The 19,275-nt window shown below is 44.6% G+C and overlaps 1 protein-coding gene across 1 annotated transcript in view; it reads left to right on the top strand.

Annotated features, from left to right (window-relative positions):
• The first annotated feature begins 793 nt into the window (after positions 1 to 793).
• Positions 794 to 19,275, top strand: part of Ppef2 (protein phosphatase with EF-hand domain 2) — a 34,877-nt gene continuing 16,395 nt past the window's right edge. Inside the window, exons 1-10 of the mRNA XM_031342108.1 lie at positions 794 to 936; positions 7,265 to 7,380; positions 10,104 to 10,231; positions 10,374 to 10,431; positions 11,492 to 11,667; positions 12,907 to 13,021; positions 14,072 to 14,118; positions 15,383 to 15,549; positions 16,073 to 16,109; positions 16,187 to 16,336. Of these exons, the coding sequence (XP_031197968.1) occupies positions 7,326 to 7,380; positions 10,104 to 10,231; positions 10,374 to 10,431; positions 11,492 to 11,667; positions 12,907 to 13,021; positions 14,072 to 14,118; positions 15,383 to 15,549; positions 16,073 to 16,109; positions 16,187 to 16,336 (933 nt within the window). The 5' untranslated portion in view covers positions 794 to 936; positions 7,265 to 7,325. The remainder of the gene's footprint in view (positions 937 to 7,264; positions 7,381 to 10,103; positions 10,232 to 10,373; positions 10,432 to 11,491; positions 11,668 to 12,906; positions 13,022 to 14,071; positions 14,119 to 15,382; positions 15,550 to 16,072; positions 16,110 to 16,186; positions 16,337 to 19,275) is intronic.

Below are 19,275 nucleotides of genomic sequence, written 5' to 3'. Positions count from 1 at the left end.
AAGGAGAGGGAGCAAGAGTAGGAGAAGAAGAGAGAGAGAAGGGGGCAAGCAGCCCCTTTTACAGTGAGTCAGGCATACCTGGCTGTTGCCAGGTAACTGTGGGGTGGAGCCTAGACAAAAAACCGCCAACACCTGGGATTAAAACAAAAACTTATTCATATAATATTTCTGTGTGTGTGTGTGTGTTTTATTATTATTATTATTATTATTATTTTTAGGAACCAAAATTACAAAATTCTCACTACAAGATGCTGTCAGGGAGAATAAAAATTTGCAAGGCATCGAGTGCTATGTTCTACTTGCTTACCCTGAAACTGTGAACTTCCACTTTTTAAATATAGTTTATTATTTTATACTTCCTACTGGATGTAGGAAAGGGAACTGGGTATAGATTTCTATGCAAATATTCACAGATTTAGTAGCCACTTAATACACTCAAGCACCTTAGGTTCACTGAAGAATGATCTGGGAATGTAGATTAACAATTGCCTCAGCTACACCCTGAGGGGATTCTGTCCATGGGAAAAGCAGGATATTTCAACCAAGTTTTGCAAACAGAAGAGGCCTCTGTGAGGGCTGCAGGGAGCAGCACCCTTTGTGGCTCTTACGGAGCAGCTGGAGCAGCTGGCACCCTGCAACTGGTCTCTGTGGGGTCAGCACTCTCTTGTTTCTGGGTTAAGGAGCTCAGGCTTGTCAGGCTGGCTTGAGGAATGTACCTCCTAATCCGGAAGAGTAAGAAGATTTAAGACTGGGGCGGGGAAGGGAGTCCGAGTGACACGTCACACTCTGCAGACTTGCTTCCAGTCCCCAGACCTCATTTGACCCAGGTTGCTGCCCAAGACTTGAAGGTGGATATTGTGAATGTCACATGGCACCTGAAATGCTTTGCCAAGGTTGTCAGTGTCATCCTGCCCTCTGAGAAGACATCAGACAAAGGTATCGTCATATTTGTTAGACCCGCAGCCCCATCAGGCAGTTCCATCCACCAACTTTGAAGACAGATGGTGATCAAACGTATGGGCTAGGTGCCTGCCTCCTCATGCCTCAGGGTCAGCAGAGCTCCTAGACTGTAAGTCCAGACTTCCCAGCCCCTGGGACAGAAATGGATGAGACCATGAAGTCAACTAACGAACTTAATGTGCGAGGGAAAAGGTTCATTGTGGACAACAGGGAGAGAAGCATAGTTCCCCCCATCTCCCAAAGCATCCACAAGAGTTCTCTGGCCCTTAGGGACCTCCATCCAGGCAGAACCAGGATGTGTGGCTTCCATGAATGAAAGCTAGTAGAAGCAGAATTGGATATTAAGTACATTTCTAACATAGATTAGGCCCAGGGGTTAATAGAGACAGGCGCTTTGGGGAAACAGTGAGACACTCCCACGCATGACTGTGGCCTTGTGAATGAGAGTCAAACTTAAGTGTCTTTACAGCAGGTTTATAGAGGATTTTAGTAGTTTTCAAGTGATCCCTCTAAGGGTTGCTGAGAATACCCAGGAGACAGACAGACAGACAGACAGACAGACACACACACACACACACACACACACACACACACACACACACACACTTTTTATTTTACATATATAAATGTTTGTACATAGCCGGGTGGTGGTGGTGCACGCCTTTAATCCCAGCACTTGGGAGGCAAAGGCAGGTGGATTTCTGAGTTCAAGGCCAACCTGGTCTACAGAGTGAGTTCCAGGACAGCCAGGGCTATACAGAGAAACCCTGTCTCGAAGAAACCAAAAATAAAATAAAATAAAATAAAATAAAATAAAATAAAATAAAATAAAATAAATGTTTGTACATATATAAATCTGGTGCCTGTGAAGGTCAGAAAAAGGTGTTGGGTTCCCTGAAACTGGAGTTATAAATGGTTGCAAGCCACCACGGGGGTGCTGGGAATTGAGCCCTGGTCCACTAAAAGAGCAACACAAGCTCTTAACCACTGAGTGGTCTCTCCAGCCCCCAACACATACGCATGCCTGTACACACATACACATACACACCACACACTTTTCAATTACTTTTCCAATACTACCCAAAGAGTATTATAACGAGACTAAATAGCGAAGACTTTTTCAAGGTTATAAGGTGGGTTTGTAAGAGGCACAGTTCAGGGCGTGTTCAAGGTTTTAGGTCGCATTGGTTTTATGTGTCTCATTTCAGCCTAAGTGTGCATAGTTTCTCTGTTGCCTCCAACACTTTTTGTGAGAGGTCTGTGGGAAGCACAGAGTGCCTTACTAGACAACTGCAACTTCACCAGAGATGCTACAAGCTTCCTGAGTCCATCAGCAGGACAGTCAAGACAGGCCCAGGACCACAGGCTGTTGTCTGTCTTGTCACCTGTCCTGAGCTTACTTTTGCTGTCACTGTCATTTTCTCTGTCTTTCTCTTCTGCTTCTGTTGGTTTGGGGAGGAAAGTTAGTCAGAGTAGGCCTCTGTTGAAGGGGCTACCCTCGTGTGCTTTCTGGATTTCAAGGCCTGATAGCTAACTTCCCTTCCACTCATTAGGCTGTGAGTGGAGGAACAGATTAAAAAGAATGTTGTAAGGCCAGGCTGACTTTACTTGTCAAGTTCCAGAGGGACAGGGAACCTTCCTTACAGAGTGGCATAATGTGAAGATCACCATGACTTACAAAGACACAGCAACTCTCAGGCGAGGCAGCTATCAGTCACTGTGAAAGGAGCCAGTTCAGTTGTGTGAGGCTCCAGGAGTGTGATGTGTGTGTGGTATGGTGTGTGTGTGTGGCATGTGGTGTGTGTTATGTGTATGTGTGTGTGGTGTGTGTGTGGTATGTGTGTGCATGGTATGTGTGTGTGGTATATATGTGTGTGGTATGTGTGTGTGTGTGTGTATGATGTGTGTGATGTGTGGTGTGTATGTGGTGTGTGGTGAGTGTGTGTGGTGTGTGTGGTGTGTATGTGGGTGTGGTGTGTGTGTGCATGGTATGTGTGTGTGGTATATATGTGTGTGGTGTGTGTGTGTGTGTGGTGTGTATGTGTGTGTGGTGTGTGTGTGCATGGTATGTGTGTGTGGTATATATGTGTGTGGTGTGTGTGTGTGTGTGGTGTGTATGTATGTGGTGTGTATGGTGAGTGTGTATTGTGTGGTGTGTGTTTGTGTGTGTGTGTGCTCATGCACATGTGGTAGAGGCTACAGGTCAGCATCATTTGTTTTCTACAATCTTTCCAATCATTCTCCTGAACCTAGCACTTCCGGTCTCACCTCAGATGCCCCCAGTAAGCCCTGCTGTCTGCCTGTCTCCACCTTCAGGAAGCACCCAACACACTTGGCTTTTCACGTGGGTGCTGGTGACCCAGGCCCACCCTGGCTTTCCTTGAATGCTAGCGATCTGCGCTCAGGTCCCGCACGCCTTGGCAGCAAGCTCTTTACCTCCAGAGCTATCTCCCCAGCCTGCAGTTTTTACTCTCAAGTTGTTTCTCTTGAAAATTATTCTATTTTTCCTTTCTGTCTATATTTTTAGTGACTTCTAGAACACTCTGCTAGTCTAGATGACTTCACTTTCTCTTGAGTAAACATATGTACTACCTAATCTAGTTAGTTCCTTTCTTATTTTTCTTCCTGTGTACAACTTTCAAAAATATGTGTATGTGGTGTGTGGTGTGTGTTGATCTCAGTAATAAAGGTTATTTTTAAAAAAATCTCTATAAATTAAAAATTAAAATGTTCCCACTCAGTTAGTAACCAGGCTCATTTTTTCATTTTTGCTTAGCTTTTGAGGTCAGATGTAACCAGACTCATTTAAGATGGCATTGGCGTAGGCAAAACCCAAGTCTCAAACTGTGTGGTAGCACATGCCTGGAATCACACTCAGGAGGCAGGAGGAGGAGGAATGTGCTGTGGGTTAGCCTGGGGTACAAATCAAAACCCTGTCAAGAAACAAAGAAGGGAGATGGGGGGGGGCGGAGAGGAGAGGAAGCTGGTGGCTGGAGGAGCCGAGCTATCTTACTCCTCAGACTCATTCATCGGTTTAAGAGCAGGTGTACAGACTGACCTTCATGCGCTTGGACTGTGATATGCAGAAATGAGAGCACCCTGGTCATACAGGGTTTTTGTGTGATTCATCTGGGGACATTTTTAGAGCATTGAATAAGAGCTTTGTCGTGTTGCATAGGATGCCACTTTTTTTTTTTTAATGCAATAATATATCTGGTTGATTCTATATGGAAGTTACCTAAAGTACCTTTTATTTTGTGGGGAGAGATGTTTTATTAGATTTTTTTTTTTTTTTGAGTTGTAGCTTCACTGTATAGGCCAGGCTAGCCTCAAATTTGTGGTCTTCCTGAGTGCTGGGATTGCAATCATACACCCCCACGCCCTGTTTTAAATTTTTGAGGTTGTCATTTAAGAAAACTCTTAGTCTATGTTTTTCATGACAATGGTAAACCTTTGCAAACCTCACTCACCTGATGACACTCCTGTAATGAAGTTACCATAACCTATGCACAACACAGGAGAGGCCATGGAGCACCAACAAGGAATGCATGTCTGTCCCTTTGTAGCTCTAGTGATAGCTGGGACTCCCTCATCCCTTCCATGTGCTATATGGACACACATCTCTTTTATCCATGGTGACACGATTAGCTACAATAATATGTGTCACCTGATAGAAGGCAGCGTTGCTTTCAGTCCTATTTATTGACCTGTGAGCATTATTAGTTCTCATTCTGGAGCAGTGTTGTTTATGGATCTCTATTGGCTTTTTTAATAGAGTAGATTATTTAAGATTGTCTTCTTCCACCACCCTTTGGGGGTTACTTATTCATAGGCAATAAGCTACTGGAACACAAGAAAGAATTTAATAAATTATAACCCTGGAGCATCATCAATCAGTATCTGTCTTGTTGGTTCATGCTTCTATGACATAGCATATAGCCTTGAAAGTAAAAGTTAAACTTCCCAGGAGACCCAATCGAGAGGGGAGTAAGGGAGGAAAGAATAGAAGACCCAGGAGTATGCTCAGTGCACAGTGTATATTTGTGGGAAAGTGCCCTTATGTATCACAATGCTGTGCTCAAGAAATAAACACAGGGAAAAGCTAGCCAACCCCACAATGTTTCCTGGAGACAGAGCTGGAGTCTTGTAGGTTGTATAAAAATGCATATGGTTCAAGTTTATTCAATTAGTATGTGTTGAATCTCTGCCGTGTGCTAAACCCTGGGGATGAATTCTTATGCAGTCTAGCTCTGAAGGAGCCCACAGTGTGATGCTAGAGAGGTAAAATACCAACAATAGTGCAAGGTTGGGGTTCTGCCCAAGGATGACTACTCCATTTGGGGCGCATCATGTGTTTGCATGTGTAGCACCCTGGGTCCACTCCCTAGCACCGCCCCCCAACACACAAACAAAAATTTGTTTAAAACGGTTTTCTTTTACTCCTCTTTTATTCTGTGATTTAATCAGTTCTCACATGCTCAACTATCACTTCCCACCTCTCAAATCTATGTGTCTAATTTAGATTATCATGGAACTCCACTCTATACATCAAGACACCCCAGTGTAGTTGCTTATCACAAAGCCAGGTGTATAGACTGGGGTTTAGTGATAATCTAGGAAAGAGGCATAGATCTGAGAGCTGGGAGGTAATAGTTGAGTCTGTAAGAGCTGAATAAACCGCTAAGTAGGGGCTGGAGAGATGGCTCAGTGGCTAAGAGCTTTGACTGCTTTTCCAGAGGTCCTGAGTTCAATTCTCAGCAACCACATGATGGCTCACAACCATCTGTAATGCTACCTAATGTTCTCTTCTTGTGTGTCTGAAGACAGCTACAGGGTAATCATATATAAAATAAATAAATCTGGGCTGGAGAGATGGCTCAGTGGTTAAGAGCATTGACTCCTCTTCCAGAAGTCCTGAATTCAATTCCCAGCAATCATATGGCCCTCTTCTGGTGTGTCTGAAGACAGCTACAATGTATTCATATAAATAAATAAATCTTTTAAAAAAAGAAAAAAGAAAAAAAGAAAGCACCAGCTGGAGAGATGGCTCAGTGGTTAAGAGCACTGATTACTCTTCCATAGGTCTTGAGTTCAATTCCCAGCAACCACATTGTGGCTCACAACCATCAGTAGTGGGATATTCTGGTGGTGTGTCTGAGGACAGCAACAGTGTACTCATGTACAGAAAATAAATAAGTTTGTTTAAAAAAAAAACTCTAAAAGAGGAGAGATTTGGGGCTAGAATACACATACATACCTGAGTGCATGTGTGTTTGCTCTCTCTCTCACACACATACATACATACATGCACATATACATGCATATAAGCATGAAGAATACATGCACACACACATGTATACACACATGCACACACTGGCATTTCAAAGATAGGGAGAAACAACCTCAAGAGAGTCTAGAGAGGTGGGAAAAAACACTACATGGGCCAGCATCTGTGAGGCACAGAACTGTAATTCAGGTGGGGCCTCAAAGGCAGATGGCTTCACCACTCTGGCAGGGTACTGACCGACTGAAAAGGTAAAGTTATTGGAGACATTAGCATGAAATTTTTTGATCAATAATGAGGATGAAAATTGTATTTCTGTGAGCATCTAAGAAGTCAGGTATGGGTGGCACAGACCTGTCATCCCAGCTATTTTGGAGACTGACACAAGAGACTGTCACAAGTTTGAGACCAGCCTGAAATAGTTAGCATTTATTAAATGATTATGAAAAGAGGTTTAGGATGTAGCTCAGACTGTTGGTAGAGCACCAGACTAGCATGCACAAGGCCCTGAGTTTGATTCCAGCACCACATAAACAGGCATCAATAGTGCATACCTGTCTGCCAGCACTCAGATTGCAGAGATAGGACGGTCAGAGGATCAATATCCTCAGTTACACAGTGAGTTTGAGGCTAGTGATCCTGTCTCAAAACAAAGAAAAAAGAAAGGCCTGTGGGTGTGGTTCAGCAGTAGAGCATTTGTCTAAAACATCCCGGGCCCTGAGTAAATCCCAGCACCATAAAACAAATCGTATCTAAGAAGAGCACATGCCATCTGCTCTTGTGAGAAGTCTGCAGGAAAGGAGAGCCATGGTTTGGTAGCAGCTTAAGGGTGGCAGAGATTATGAAAAGCAGCTTTGAAGCCACAAAAGCTACCAACCACTATGTTTCTAGTCCACACTGAGGAAAAGACAATGGCACGTCAGCACAGGAGGGAGACGGGATAACAGATGCTCTACCTGAACAGTTGCTCTATCTGAACTGTGTGATCCTCTGGCTGACGACGCCCCTTCCTCTTATCAGCAAGCACTTCCCTTCCCTCGGATCCACAGTCCAAGTCCTGCGGGAGCTCTGCCCCTCAACTATGGGAAGCAGTTCGTCCACCCAGCACCACTTTGCGTTTCAGAATGCTGAGAAAGGTATGTGCTTTTCTGCTTCAGAGCTAGCTTTGGTACCCAAAACCTTTGCTGCGTAGGCAGAACTCCTTAAGATGGAAGTAGAAAGCCGTTCCTTTGCTTTCAAGCTGCCTCTTAGAACTAACTGGGTTGTTCCTTGGCAGTGACTACCACAGTGCTAGGCAGACCACCTGACTTGATAGAGTTAAAATGTCTCCAGTAGTCACTGTTGTCTCCGGGTTTATCCAGTCTGCACACAAGGCGGATAAAATGATGTTGGATAAAGAGGGAAGTGAAAACTTCTGTGTGGAGGGTCCACCGTGCCAGGGTCAGCAGGGAGGAAGAACTAATGCCCACTCACAGACCCGAGTGGGATAAACCAGTGGCTCTCAATCTTTCCAACGCTGCAACCCTTTAATGCTGTTCTTCATAGTGTGGCGACCCACAACCATAACATTATTTCGTTGCTACTTCATAGCTACAATTTTGCTACTGCTATGAATTGTAATGTAAATATCTGTGTTTTCTGATGGCTCTAGGTCTTTTGACCCTCAAAGGGAATGGGACTCATAGATCCGAAGGGAACAAGATGGAGAATTGAAGGAGTGGAGCTGTGGAGGCTGGCAGAAGCCAGACCATACAGGATTTTGTTTATTTGGGATCTATTTATCTATTTATTTATTTAATGTCTATTAGTACTCTATCTGCACGTATGCCCATATGTCAGAAGAGGGCATCGGATCCCGGTATAGATGGGTATGAGCCACCATGTGGTTGCTGGGAGTTGAACTCAGCAAGCTCTGCTTGAGCAGCTAGTGCTCTTAACTACTGCGCAGTCTCTCCAGCCCCTTGTATGGGGTCTTTTAAAGTAGAGACTGTGATCTCTGGCTGCCAGAAGCTTGCTGTGAACCAAGTTGGTCTCAAACCTGCCACAATTCTCTCACCTCTGCCTCTCAGGCGCTGGTATTGTGAGCACTGCATCCAGTAGTCTCCTGTAGGATTCTAAACTTTATCCCAAAGGCATGAAGGATGAACGAATTCAGAATAAGGAATTCTAAAACAAAATTTTTATCTCTTCAGAACACGCTCCTGGCTTCTGTGAAGAATTGAATAGTAAAAAGAAATTAATTTTTTAGAGCTGTTAATATCATATGTATTAGCTACTTTTGCATAGATGTGACCAAATCCTTTACAGGATAAAATTATTATTATTATTATTATTATTATTATTATTATTATTATTATTATTATTATTATTATTATGGTCTCATTATGTGGCCTTGGCTGTCCTCGAACTCACAGAGATCTGCTTGCCTTTGCCTTCCAAGTACTGGGATTAAAATAAAAACGTGTGGCTGGGCAGTGGTGGCGCACGCCTTTGATCCCAGCACTTGGGAGGCAGAGGCAGGTGGATTTCTGAGTTCGAGGCCAGCCTGGTCTACAGAGTGAGTTACAGCACAGCCAGGACTACACAGAGAAACCCTGTCTCTCAAAAAAAAAAAACGTGTATTACGGGACAGAGAGATGGCTCAGTGGTTAAGACTGCTCTTCTGAAGGTCCTGAGTTCAAATCCCAGCAACCACATAGTGGCTCACAACCATCTGTAATGAGATCGGATGCCCTCTCTGGTATGCCTGAAAACAGCTACAGTGTACTTACATATAATAAATAAATAAATCTTTAAAAAAAAAAAAAAAGCCGGGCAGTGGTGGCGCATGCCTTTAATCCCAGCACTTGAAAGGCAAAGGCCAAAAAAAAAAAGTGTATTACCACAGCCCTCAACGTAATTCTTAAAATGAGAATGTTGTCAACATTAGGGCTCCTCTTGCTTGCATGTGATGAAACACCATGACCAGAGAAACCTGGGAGGTGTGTGTGTGGGGGGGGGGATGCAGCTTGTGCTTCCACATCACAGTTCTTCATCAAAGGAAGTCAGGATGTAAACTCAAGCAGGCCAGGCCCTTGGAGGCAGGAAGGAGCTGATGCAGAAGCCAAGAAGGAGCACAGCTTATTCACTTACATGGCTGGCTCAGCCTGCTTTCTTATAGAACCCAGAACCACCAGCCCAGGGATGGCCTCACCCACAATGGGCTGGGCCCTCCCCTCATCAACTACTAATTAAGAAAGATCCCTACAAGCTTGTGTACAGCTAGATCTCACAAGAGGCATTTCCTAAACCAAGGCTACTTTCTCTCTGACGATTCTACCTTATGCTGAGTTGACATGAAAATTAGCCAGGACCGGGAGTGGTGGCACACGCCTTTAATCCCAGCACTTGGAAGGCAGAGGCAGGTGGATTTCTGAGTTCGAGGCCAGTCTGGTCTACAGAATGAGTTCCAGTACAGCCAGGGCTACACAAAGAAACCCTGTCTAGAAAAACCAAAAAAAGAAGAAAAAAAAAAAGAAAAGAAAAGAAAACTAGCCAGGACAGTAACATATACAAGACTGGGGTATACGAAACACTCATTACTTGTTGTGTGGCATAAAGAGAGTACCTGTTCTCCACTGAGTCTAATTCCTTGTCCAGATGAAGATAATGAGGTGTAAGCTGATTTGTTGAAGCCACATAGTTTGGCAGGACAGTTCAGAGAAACCCAATCTCTTGATATTCATCTTACTGTCACATTGTAGAAATATCACACACACACACACACACACACACTCACAAACACACCCCTACCTCATGCTTCCAGCCCCATCTTTGGGTGTCCGGGCTCACAGGCTTGCATCCGTATCTGTTTTTACAGCCTTCAAGGCAGCCGCCCTGATCCAGAGATGGTACCGGCGCTACATGGCCCGCCTAGAGATGAGGCGGCGATGTACCTGGAACATCTTCCAGTCTATAGAGTATGCTGGGCAGCAAGATCAGGTCAAGGTATGTGGCAGTGACCACAGGGAGGGGGAACTGCCTGCCAGTCCTGGCCACAGGCCTGGTGTTGGAAGGTGCAGTTGATGAGACCACTCCCGGATTCTCTATCCTTCGATTTTAAAGCTAGCCTCGTCTGGTTCTTCCACAGCTCCATGAATTCTTCAGCTACCTTGTGGACCACTTCACTCCCAGCAGCCACCACGAGAGTGAGTATGAGTCGCCATGCTATGCTGTCCTGGCTTCATACTCTAGTGTCCATGTGATAAGGATTTCCAGAGACTTTGTGTAGGAAGGTTGGCAAATGAATGGCCAAGTAAACTTTTAGCCTGGGCTGTCCTATAAACCCTAGAGACAAGAGTTTATGAGCAAGGAGTTTGTTTACTATGAAACACTGGAAGTAGAAGGGAGTGGAGAGAAATAGAGGAGGTGGAGAGAGATATGGGAAATGGGAGAACAGATAGACTGCTAGCCAGCAACTCAGGAGGCCTGTGAAATAATGAAGAATGAACCCCCAGGCACCAGGACCTTGGGGAAATATCAGTTCCTGGTTGAAGGCATCCTAGAGAGGCAGATGGGAGGGTGGTTGACTCTGTAGCCTTTCTGTTTCTGCTACCTATGATCCTCTGCGGTCCAGGAAGGAAACCCTTGACCTGGACCTTTAGAGCCTCGCAGCTCTAAAGAAGAGCTGCAGCACTGGGGACGGTGCGAGCCTCTGCTATGCCCACTGAGCAAGGTGAAGAGCCTAGAATCCTTCCCTTGTTGGCTTTGCCCTACTCTTCCTCCGCCTTCAACAGGCCTCTGCATTTCAGGATGTCCTCTGACCGATCTTTTGATTTTTTAAAAGAATACTTATTTTAAATCATGTGTGAAAGTGTGTATGCATATGTGAATGCCTGTGTCTGAAGAGGCCAGAAGAGGGCATAGGTCCCCAGAAGTTGGAGTCAGAGGTCATTGTGAGATGTCAGACGTGGGTACTAAGAATCTAACTCAGGTCTTTTGGAAGAGCAGCAAGCTCTCTAAACAGGAGCCATCATCACTCCGTCTCCTATTTCTGGTAATTTTTTAAAAAGTAAATGTAGACCACCTAATGATTGTACAAGCACAGAAACATAATCTTCCTCTTGCATCCCCTAATCATCTGACTTCAGTTTCTTTGTCACATCCTGGGCTGGAGCCAGTATCTGACTGTCAGGGTCCCACAGCATTAACGGTCCTTCGAGGTCTGTTCCTAAGCTGGCCTGCCTTCGCCCTCTGTGTCTGAACTAGGAGACTTCCTGAACCGCATGTTCACCGAGGAGAGATTCACCCAGAATGTGGAGACAGAGGAGGGCAGCGATTTTGAATCCATAGAGGTGCCTGACAACTATTCGGGGCCACACCTCTCCTTCCCTCTTCTTCCTGACCATGCCACTGCCCTGGTGGAAGCTTTCAGGCTGAGACAAGTAAGCTTAAGTGGGGACATGGGTCCCTACCAATTTGTATTTATGAGTAAAGGCAGACCAAACCAGCCGGGAAATGTAGCCAGGCTCCCTGTGGTCCAGCAGCCAGCTTCTGAGATCATAACCTTTGTGGTTTTGTTCGTTCAGCCTGCAGGTAGCTAGTGAGGAAGGTGGGAAGGCTCACACAGATCTGAGCACGTGGCTCCAGCTACCCTCGTGCAGTTGACATGTCAATGGTGTAGGAAGTAATAAACTAAAGGGTCAGTATGTGGTAGCACAGAAAGTGATGAGAGCTATGGGAGAGAGAGGACAGGAGAGGAGGCATTCTGAGCAAAGGAAGATGTCTGAGCAAAGGTCAGGATGCTGAGAGACACACCTGGGGAAAAAATATCTGTAGGAACAGAATGTTCAAGATAGAAGAGCCAGCACAAAGGGACCAAGGCAGGAACTCCATGGACTGTCCAGGGTCCTCAGAAAGGCCACTGTGATCAGTAAGGAGGAATCCAAGTGAGAGATGCTGCAGCAGAAACACGGGAATGATACTCCAGCTTGCTCTTTAAAACAGTCACCAGACTCCAGACCTAGTGGTGCACACCTTTAGTCTCAGTATTTGAGAGGCAGAGGCAGGCAGATCTCTCTGAGTTCAACGTTAGCTGAGTCTAGACAGTTAGTTCCAGGACAGTCGGAGGTTCATAATGAGAACATGTGTGGGCTAATAATAAAATTATAGTGCTTGCCAAGTTGAGCCTGGCATGCCAGTGAGAGTAGAGGAGAAGCAGAGAGACCCGTCAGGAGACAAGGGTCCAAGCAAAACACTGTTTTGGCTTGAAACCTCTCAATGACCAGTGCAGAACTGGTGAGAAGCTGTTCAGTTCTGTGAGGTATGTAGATCATGGTCCTTCCTCTCTCTGACAAGTTGAAAGCAGAATACGGGTTGGGATGCTGTTTCTCAGTAATGGCAGGATTAATCCACACCATCGATGTATGTGCACAAATTCATACATCGCTACTACTGCAGTCATGCACTGCTTCCTAAAGGCAAAGGAAATTTCTATAAACTAGACAGGAAAGAGGAGGTGTAGCTCAATGAGGAGGGAAGAAAAGTCAGGTAAAGGCAGTGTTGCGTGAAGAGGATCTATAGTTTACTGGGTTTATTTGGGGGTCTGTGGTGGCTGGAGGTTTGCCAGCAAAAGTGGGGTCATCTGTGTTATTTTATTGCATCCCACCCCTTCCTTCTGGTAGCAGCTCCATGCTCGCTATGTCTTGAATCTTTTGTATGAGACCAGAAAACACCTGGCCCAGCTGCCCAACATCAACCGTGTCTCCACCTGCTACAGCGAGGAGGTCGCAGTGTGTGGTAAGTGCCGGTGGGAGGCGCCTCTCCTTGGCAGACACAAATTGGAAAACCTTGCATTAGAAAGGGGCTTGGAAGAAGGATCTGAGCCAGGGAAAGACAGGCTGGCCGATGAACAGGTCAAATTGTCTCCCTTTCAGCGGACTGTTTCCATACTCATCACACACTTATTTAAAGGAGACATGGTTTAGAGAAGCAGTTCATAGTGACTCCAAGTTCACACTGAGAACAAAATCACCACAACAAACAGTCAACAGCAACACAAACAAAGAAACCCCAACCTTTGGACATTTTATTTCTTGGTACTTGAGCAAGTTTCAAAGCTTACAGAGTTTTTAATTCCATGCCACACATGCCTGTCACATAGAGAACCATAGTGGCCAGCCTTCTCCATTTGCTCAGTAGCATCCATGTAGACAGGAGCCCACTCCCCAGCTGAGGGAGATGCACACGAGGAGGGGGTGTGAACCGGTCCAGTGGTTATACCTAGCTCACCCTGTAAGCATCTGAAACTTAGAAATCATTGTTTCAAAATGATTTCAAAAGGAGATTTTTTTTTTTTTTTTTTTTTTTGAGACAGGGTTTCTCTGTGTAGTCCTGGCTGTGCTGTAACTCACTCTGTAGACCAGGCTGGCCTCGAACTCAGAAATCCACCTGCCTCTGCCTCCCAAGTGCTGGGATTAAAGGCGTGCGCCACCACTGCCCAGCCAAAAGGAGATTTCTTAATGAGAGTTTGTAACTTCTCTTGATCAGTCTCCCAGCATTGGCCCACAAGTGAGTGACAACTTCTAAGTTAAGTGGCATAAAATCCCCAGTTCTCTTCCCATCACTGCCTTCTCTTTGATGCAGTAACAACGTAGCAAATTGACTGTGATACTCATAGAAACAGTGTTTTCTGCTTTTCAGTACTAACTACATCCGCAATAAGGTGAGATCACAGCCAGTCTCCCTGAATCAGTAACTGTTGCTTTCTCGCCTTGCCCCATTCTTCCAGGAACTATTTTTCTTGTTAAAGTATGGGTCAGTTTGAACTAATATTCTTTTCTCTGTTAGGAGATCTACATGGCCAATTGGATGACTTAATATTTATATTTTATAAGGTATGAATATCTAAATTAAGTTACTTTCTTGCTCTGAGGCTTAATTTAAAAGTTCAGACATTAGATATACCCTCCATTACACAAATACCTATTGGTTGCTTGGACTTACAAAAAAGGTGTCTTTTTATCTTATATTTTGGTTTTGTTTTATTTTGTTTTCTCTCATGTATTTTTGTACACCATATGTCCTCAGTGCATGGAAGCCAGAAGAGGTGTTGGATCCCCTAGAACTAGAGTTACAGATGGTTATGAGCCTCCTCGTGGGAGTTGGGACTCAAACCTGTGTTGTCTGCTAGAGAGCAGCCCGTGCTTTTGACTGCCGAGCCATCCCTCCCCTCCCCATTGCTTGGGTTTCTATATGTGTGCCTCCACAACAATACCTATCTACAATCGGCTTTGCTTTCTATTCTGGTTTATTTTTGTAAATTTTAGGAAAAGCCAAGTGCTATCTTGATAAGCAAGGGGAACTATTATTTAGCAATCGATTTTCTGGTTTTTTTCCAAATAAAGATTTATTATGGAGGCATCCAAACTTTGTTTTTTTTATATCCATTTTAGCTATAAGTAGAATACATAGCAAAGTATGTATACAATATTTTATTAGTACAATATTACTTTGTATATATACTATATTTCCAGATCTCTCTCTCTCTCTCTCTCTCTCTCTCTCTCTCTCTCACACACACACACACACACACACACACACACACACACACACACACATACATACACACACACACATTCTCCTTTTAAAAACTTTTTTTGAAATAAGGTCTCATGTAGACCTAATGTCCTCCTTCTAATTCACTATGTGGACCAGACTGCCTCTGAACTCCTGATCCTTCCTGCCTCCATCTTCTAAGTGCTGGGTATAGAGATGTGTGCTATCAGACTCAGCCTGGTATTACCTTATTTAATCCCCATGAGTTCATGGCAGGAATTATGACTATTATTGTTATTGCCATTATGAACCTGGAACTTAAATGTAGCTTCCATGTTACAAGCCCAGTATCCTTTGGTTCACACAACTTGGTTTTGTCTCTGCATCAAATGCCAGTTTTGCTGAGCATCTCCTAACTTCAGTGTCTTTGGAAAGGAAATAAAAGACAACGGAAAGCATTTCCGTTTTTGCTGATATTACCTGTGTAGAGGACCCCACAGGTCACAGGATTGGCAATGGTTCCAACTTAGCAGTCAGCTGCCTTTAACCTAATGTTCTCTCCCCTCCCTGACTGCCTCTTTGTGGACTCATCACTGGTCAAAGAATGGTCTACCGTCACCAGAGAGAGCATATGTGTTCAACGGTGACTTCGTGGATCGAGGCAAGGACTCTGTAGAGGTCCTGATGGTTCTGTTTGCCTTCATGTTGGTATACCCCAAGGAGTTTCATCTTAACAGAGGAAACCACGAGGACCATCTAGTGAACTTACGGTACAAGCGGAAACATGCGGATGTTGGGTGCTTCCTCTAGTGTTCCTTGCTTTAGATGTCTTTTAAACATACTTTTCCTAGGGCAAGAGTTGCCAGTGGCGGAGCACTTGTCTAGTACACACAAGGGCCTGCCTGGGTTTAAGTACAAGTAAAAAAAGAAGTTTTCTAATTTCTGAAAGAGCACACATTATATAATATTTTTAAAGATTTTTAAATCCCATGTTATTTTACTATTGTAATAAAAAGAACATTACACTTTTACTTATTAATATTTTTAGCTTGTAAACAATAAGGATCCACACAAAGAAAGTAGTAATTCTAGATAAACGGAAAGAATAGAATTTGAATGTCTCATCATTTCTCTACCCAGAAACGAAACTGTAAACTTTTTGATGATCCTTTCTATCTCTTTTCTATATATTCTAAGGGCACAAAACTAGAATAAGCATTTTTATGAAATGTGACCACTCCGTGACCTCTGTCACTAAATGCATCTTCATGTGTGCTTTGCCTCTGTGTCCAGATACGGCTTCACCAAGGAAGTGATGCAGAAGTACAAGGTGAGCCCCTCCCAAAGCCCGGTGCTCCCTCCCTTCAGACACTTCAGTGAAGCTGAAGACCTTGTCATTTTTTTTAGACACATGGGAAAAAAATCCTAAGGACACTTCAAGATGTCTTCTGCTGGCTTCCACTGGCCACTCTGGTTGATGAGAAAGTCCTCGTTCTTCATGGCGGGGTCTCAGACAAGACGGACCTGGAACTTCTGGCTAAACTAGACAGGCACAAGGTACTGATTCATGAGCTAATACAAGTTTCACCTTCTGTCTAGTTTCACTGTCATTGTGAAATCGAAGTCACGGTGTATGTTGACTGGAGAATGTGGGGAAAGGGTTGACAGTTCCCAGCTGGCCTCAGGGAGCAAGTGTGCTGTAATCCATTAGCAATGTCTGCCATGGACACACAAGAGGTGGGTGGCAGCTAGTGCTGCGTTTTTGCCATCCTTGAACTAGATAATTCTAATCATTGTCCCTTAGCACCATTTCCCAAAGAGCTCCTACTTCACAAATAATTCACATGTCTTATGAAATCATGCTCACGTTTGGCTGAGGTGACATGAAGGTTCAAATGGCCGTGTTTAACCCTTATGCCTTCTTTGTGTGAATGCACTTCTATAGCAACATCACAAAGTCTTAGGAGCTTGGAATTCTCTGCTGTCACGCTCATTATCCAAAATGACTACTTGAGTTCCAGCCATCTTTTTGAGTTCCAGCCACATTCCAGTCAATTAGAAAGGACAGAAGAAAGATACACTCTTTTCTTTTATGAATAGTGAGTGGCACTCAATGTTTCTCTTCCTACCTACTTGACAAGAATTTATTCAAATGGCTATAATTACTTGAAAGGAAAGTTTGCAAATACAGTCTCCTTCCTAGGGTGCATGCTCATTACTAAGGGGGGGGAAGAGAGGGGGAGAGGGAGAGGGAGAGGGACGGGAAGAAGAAGAGAGAGGAATAGGTTAGTGTGGCAACCTTGATTTAGCTTATAATGTTGACTTCCTTGTACACTCTTCCCCCAACACAGAACCAAGTTCACAGCACAGAGCTGTATGGGCCTCATTCAGCACTTATCTTGCCTCAGAGTCCAAGGTTTCTGTACTCAGGTTCTGCCTATGAGAGTTGAGTGTGGCTTCATGTGATTCGGTGGCCAGGAAAAAGTTACACATCCCCATATACCCAAACTCAATGTTCTAAGAGGGAAGGGGTAAGGTTTTTGAGATGCTGGTGAGAGCTCTGTGTACACACAGGCTCATTCTCTGCTTCTAGACATTTCAACCTTTCACAATTGTTTTTTTGTCTGTTTGTTTTTTAATGTAGGGAATGGTCTAGAACTCACTGAGTGGTCAAGGCTGGCCTCGAACTTGTGATCTTCACTATTGTGCCTCCAAAGTGCTGGGATTACAAGTGTATACTACCATGCCCAGCTTCAGCCTTAGAGTCACAGGTTTCCTTATGGTATTTGCATGTGTACTTAGGGGTGGTCTGTGTTTAACAATCTTTATAGGGTGTGGGTGCCTGTGCAGGCCATAAAATGGCAGACATTCGATTCCCTGGAACTGGAATTACTGGTTGTTGTGAGCTGCCTGATGGGTGCTGGGAACTGAACTCTGGGCCTCTACGAGAGCAGCAGGTGCTGTTAATTCATAGCTGCTGTCTATTCAGCCTCCACAGTTTTTTTTTTTCAAAACAGGGTTTCTCTGTGTAGCTGTGGCTGGAACTCACTCTGTAGACCAGGCTGGCCTCAAACTCAGAGATCCATCTGCCTCTGCCTAGGGATAGTGCTAGGATTAAAAGGTGTGCCACTACCAGCTGAGCTGACTCATACTTAATTTTTAAAGTAAGTAAGTAAGTAACTCGCCCATCTTCTCCTTTCTGCATCTTCCTGCCCCACTCCTACTTAGAATCTCGAGAGAATAGGACCCTAAAACCTAAGGCCAAGTTCATGGTGTTTCCCTGGTTAAATCTGGGAATGTTGCCTGGCACCTGATTTTTTTTAAGCTTGATGTTTCACAAACTTTGAGCTCAAACCTTCTGTTCAGCTGTGTTTCCATCTGGAGGTAGAGACAACAAGCTACAGGAGAGCCAATTATCTCATCGGGAGACGCATATGTAGCTGTGAAAACATAGAAGTGGGGGGAACTTTGCAAAGAGCCAAAGGAACGGTTTCTTTTCATGGCTTAGGACAAGCTAACTTCCTAACATTTGCTTGGCAAAGCTCTATGGTGGCGCTGGCACAGCAGTTCCTACTGGGGAGCCCTAGGGAAAGAGTGCAAGGAGAGAGGCGGGGCTCCAGTCAGACTAACTGGACCCAGCGTAGGAAGCGTCTAGGTATCTCTTGCCTCAGATTCCTTAGCTGTCTGTAAATGATGATGCTCTCATAGGAGCTGGTGAGAAAGTAGGTTGACTTGCGGAAATTGTGCACCATAGCACCTTGCCAGAAAGGCTCAATACACCAGCATCCCAAGTCTCCTTAAGAATCAAAGTTAGAGAATCAGAGCTAGGAGCTGGCGATGGAATCCTTAGAGTTTCCTCAGAGTTGACAAGGATGTCACTGGTGACTGCCCTTTGCTGTGAGTCTTTAGTGAGGAGCAACTGGTTAGGAACCAGATAATCGCAGTTCCTCTCTCTCCCTACTGATAGGAAATGATAGCCTCACTGTCCCTACGCAGAGTGACTCTTTCCACAACATGTTCATCCATGGGCCCTCTCCAGGACCCTTCTTTGTTCTTGTCCTAAGCCAGTCCACCCAGGGGTGGCTCTTCTTTGTACCTAGATCTATTTGTGGGATGGGGAGGGAGCATTCTGTGCACATACCTGGCCTTGCAAAGATGGCCTCCTCAGCTTTCCATGTAACCCTCAGTTCCAAGCATGGCTGTTGTCTTTGTGTTCATTGCCACGCAGCTCCATGCCAGATTCCTGTCTTTCCTGAGAACAGAATGTTTTGTATTTATTTTCCAACTCGGTTCCAGCACCACAATGAGCCAATGGGGCTCCAGCTGAAAAGGGCTCCCGTTTCCCTCTACAATAGGCAGGACCACAGGTATCAAGCATTTCCCATTACCTGACTGCTTTTCCCTATTCTACACACATGCCTAGCAAGCCCTGCGATCCAAGACTTCCAGCAGATGGCGCCAAAACCCACATAGAATAGATTTTTTTTGCTTTCTTT

Source organism: Mastomys coucha, unplaced genomic scaffold (genome assembly GCF_008632895.1).
Source record: "Mastomys coucha isolate ucsf_1 unplaced genomic scaffold, UCSF_Mcou_1 pScaffold22, whole genome shotgun sequence".
NCBI classification, from domain to species: Eukaryota; Metazoa; Chordata; class Mammalia; order Rodentia; family Muridae; genus Mastomys; species Mastomys coucha.
The sequence above is the reverse complement of the archived record's forward strand: the minus strand, read 5'-3'. Positions and strand labels throughout refer to the sequence as shown.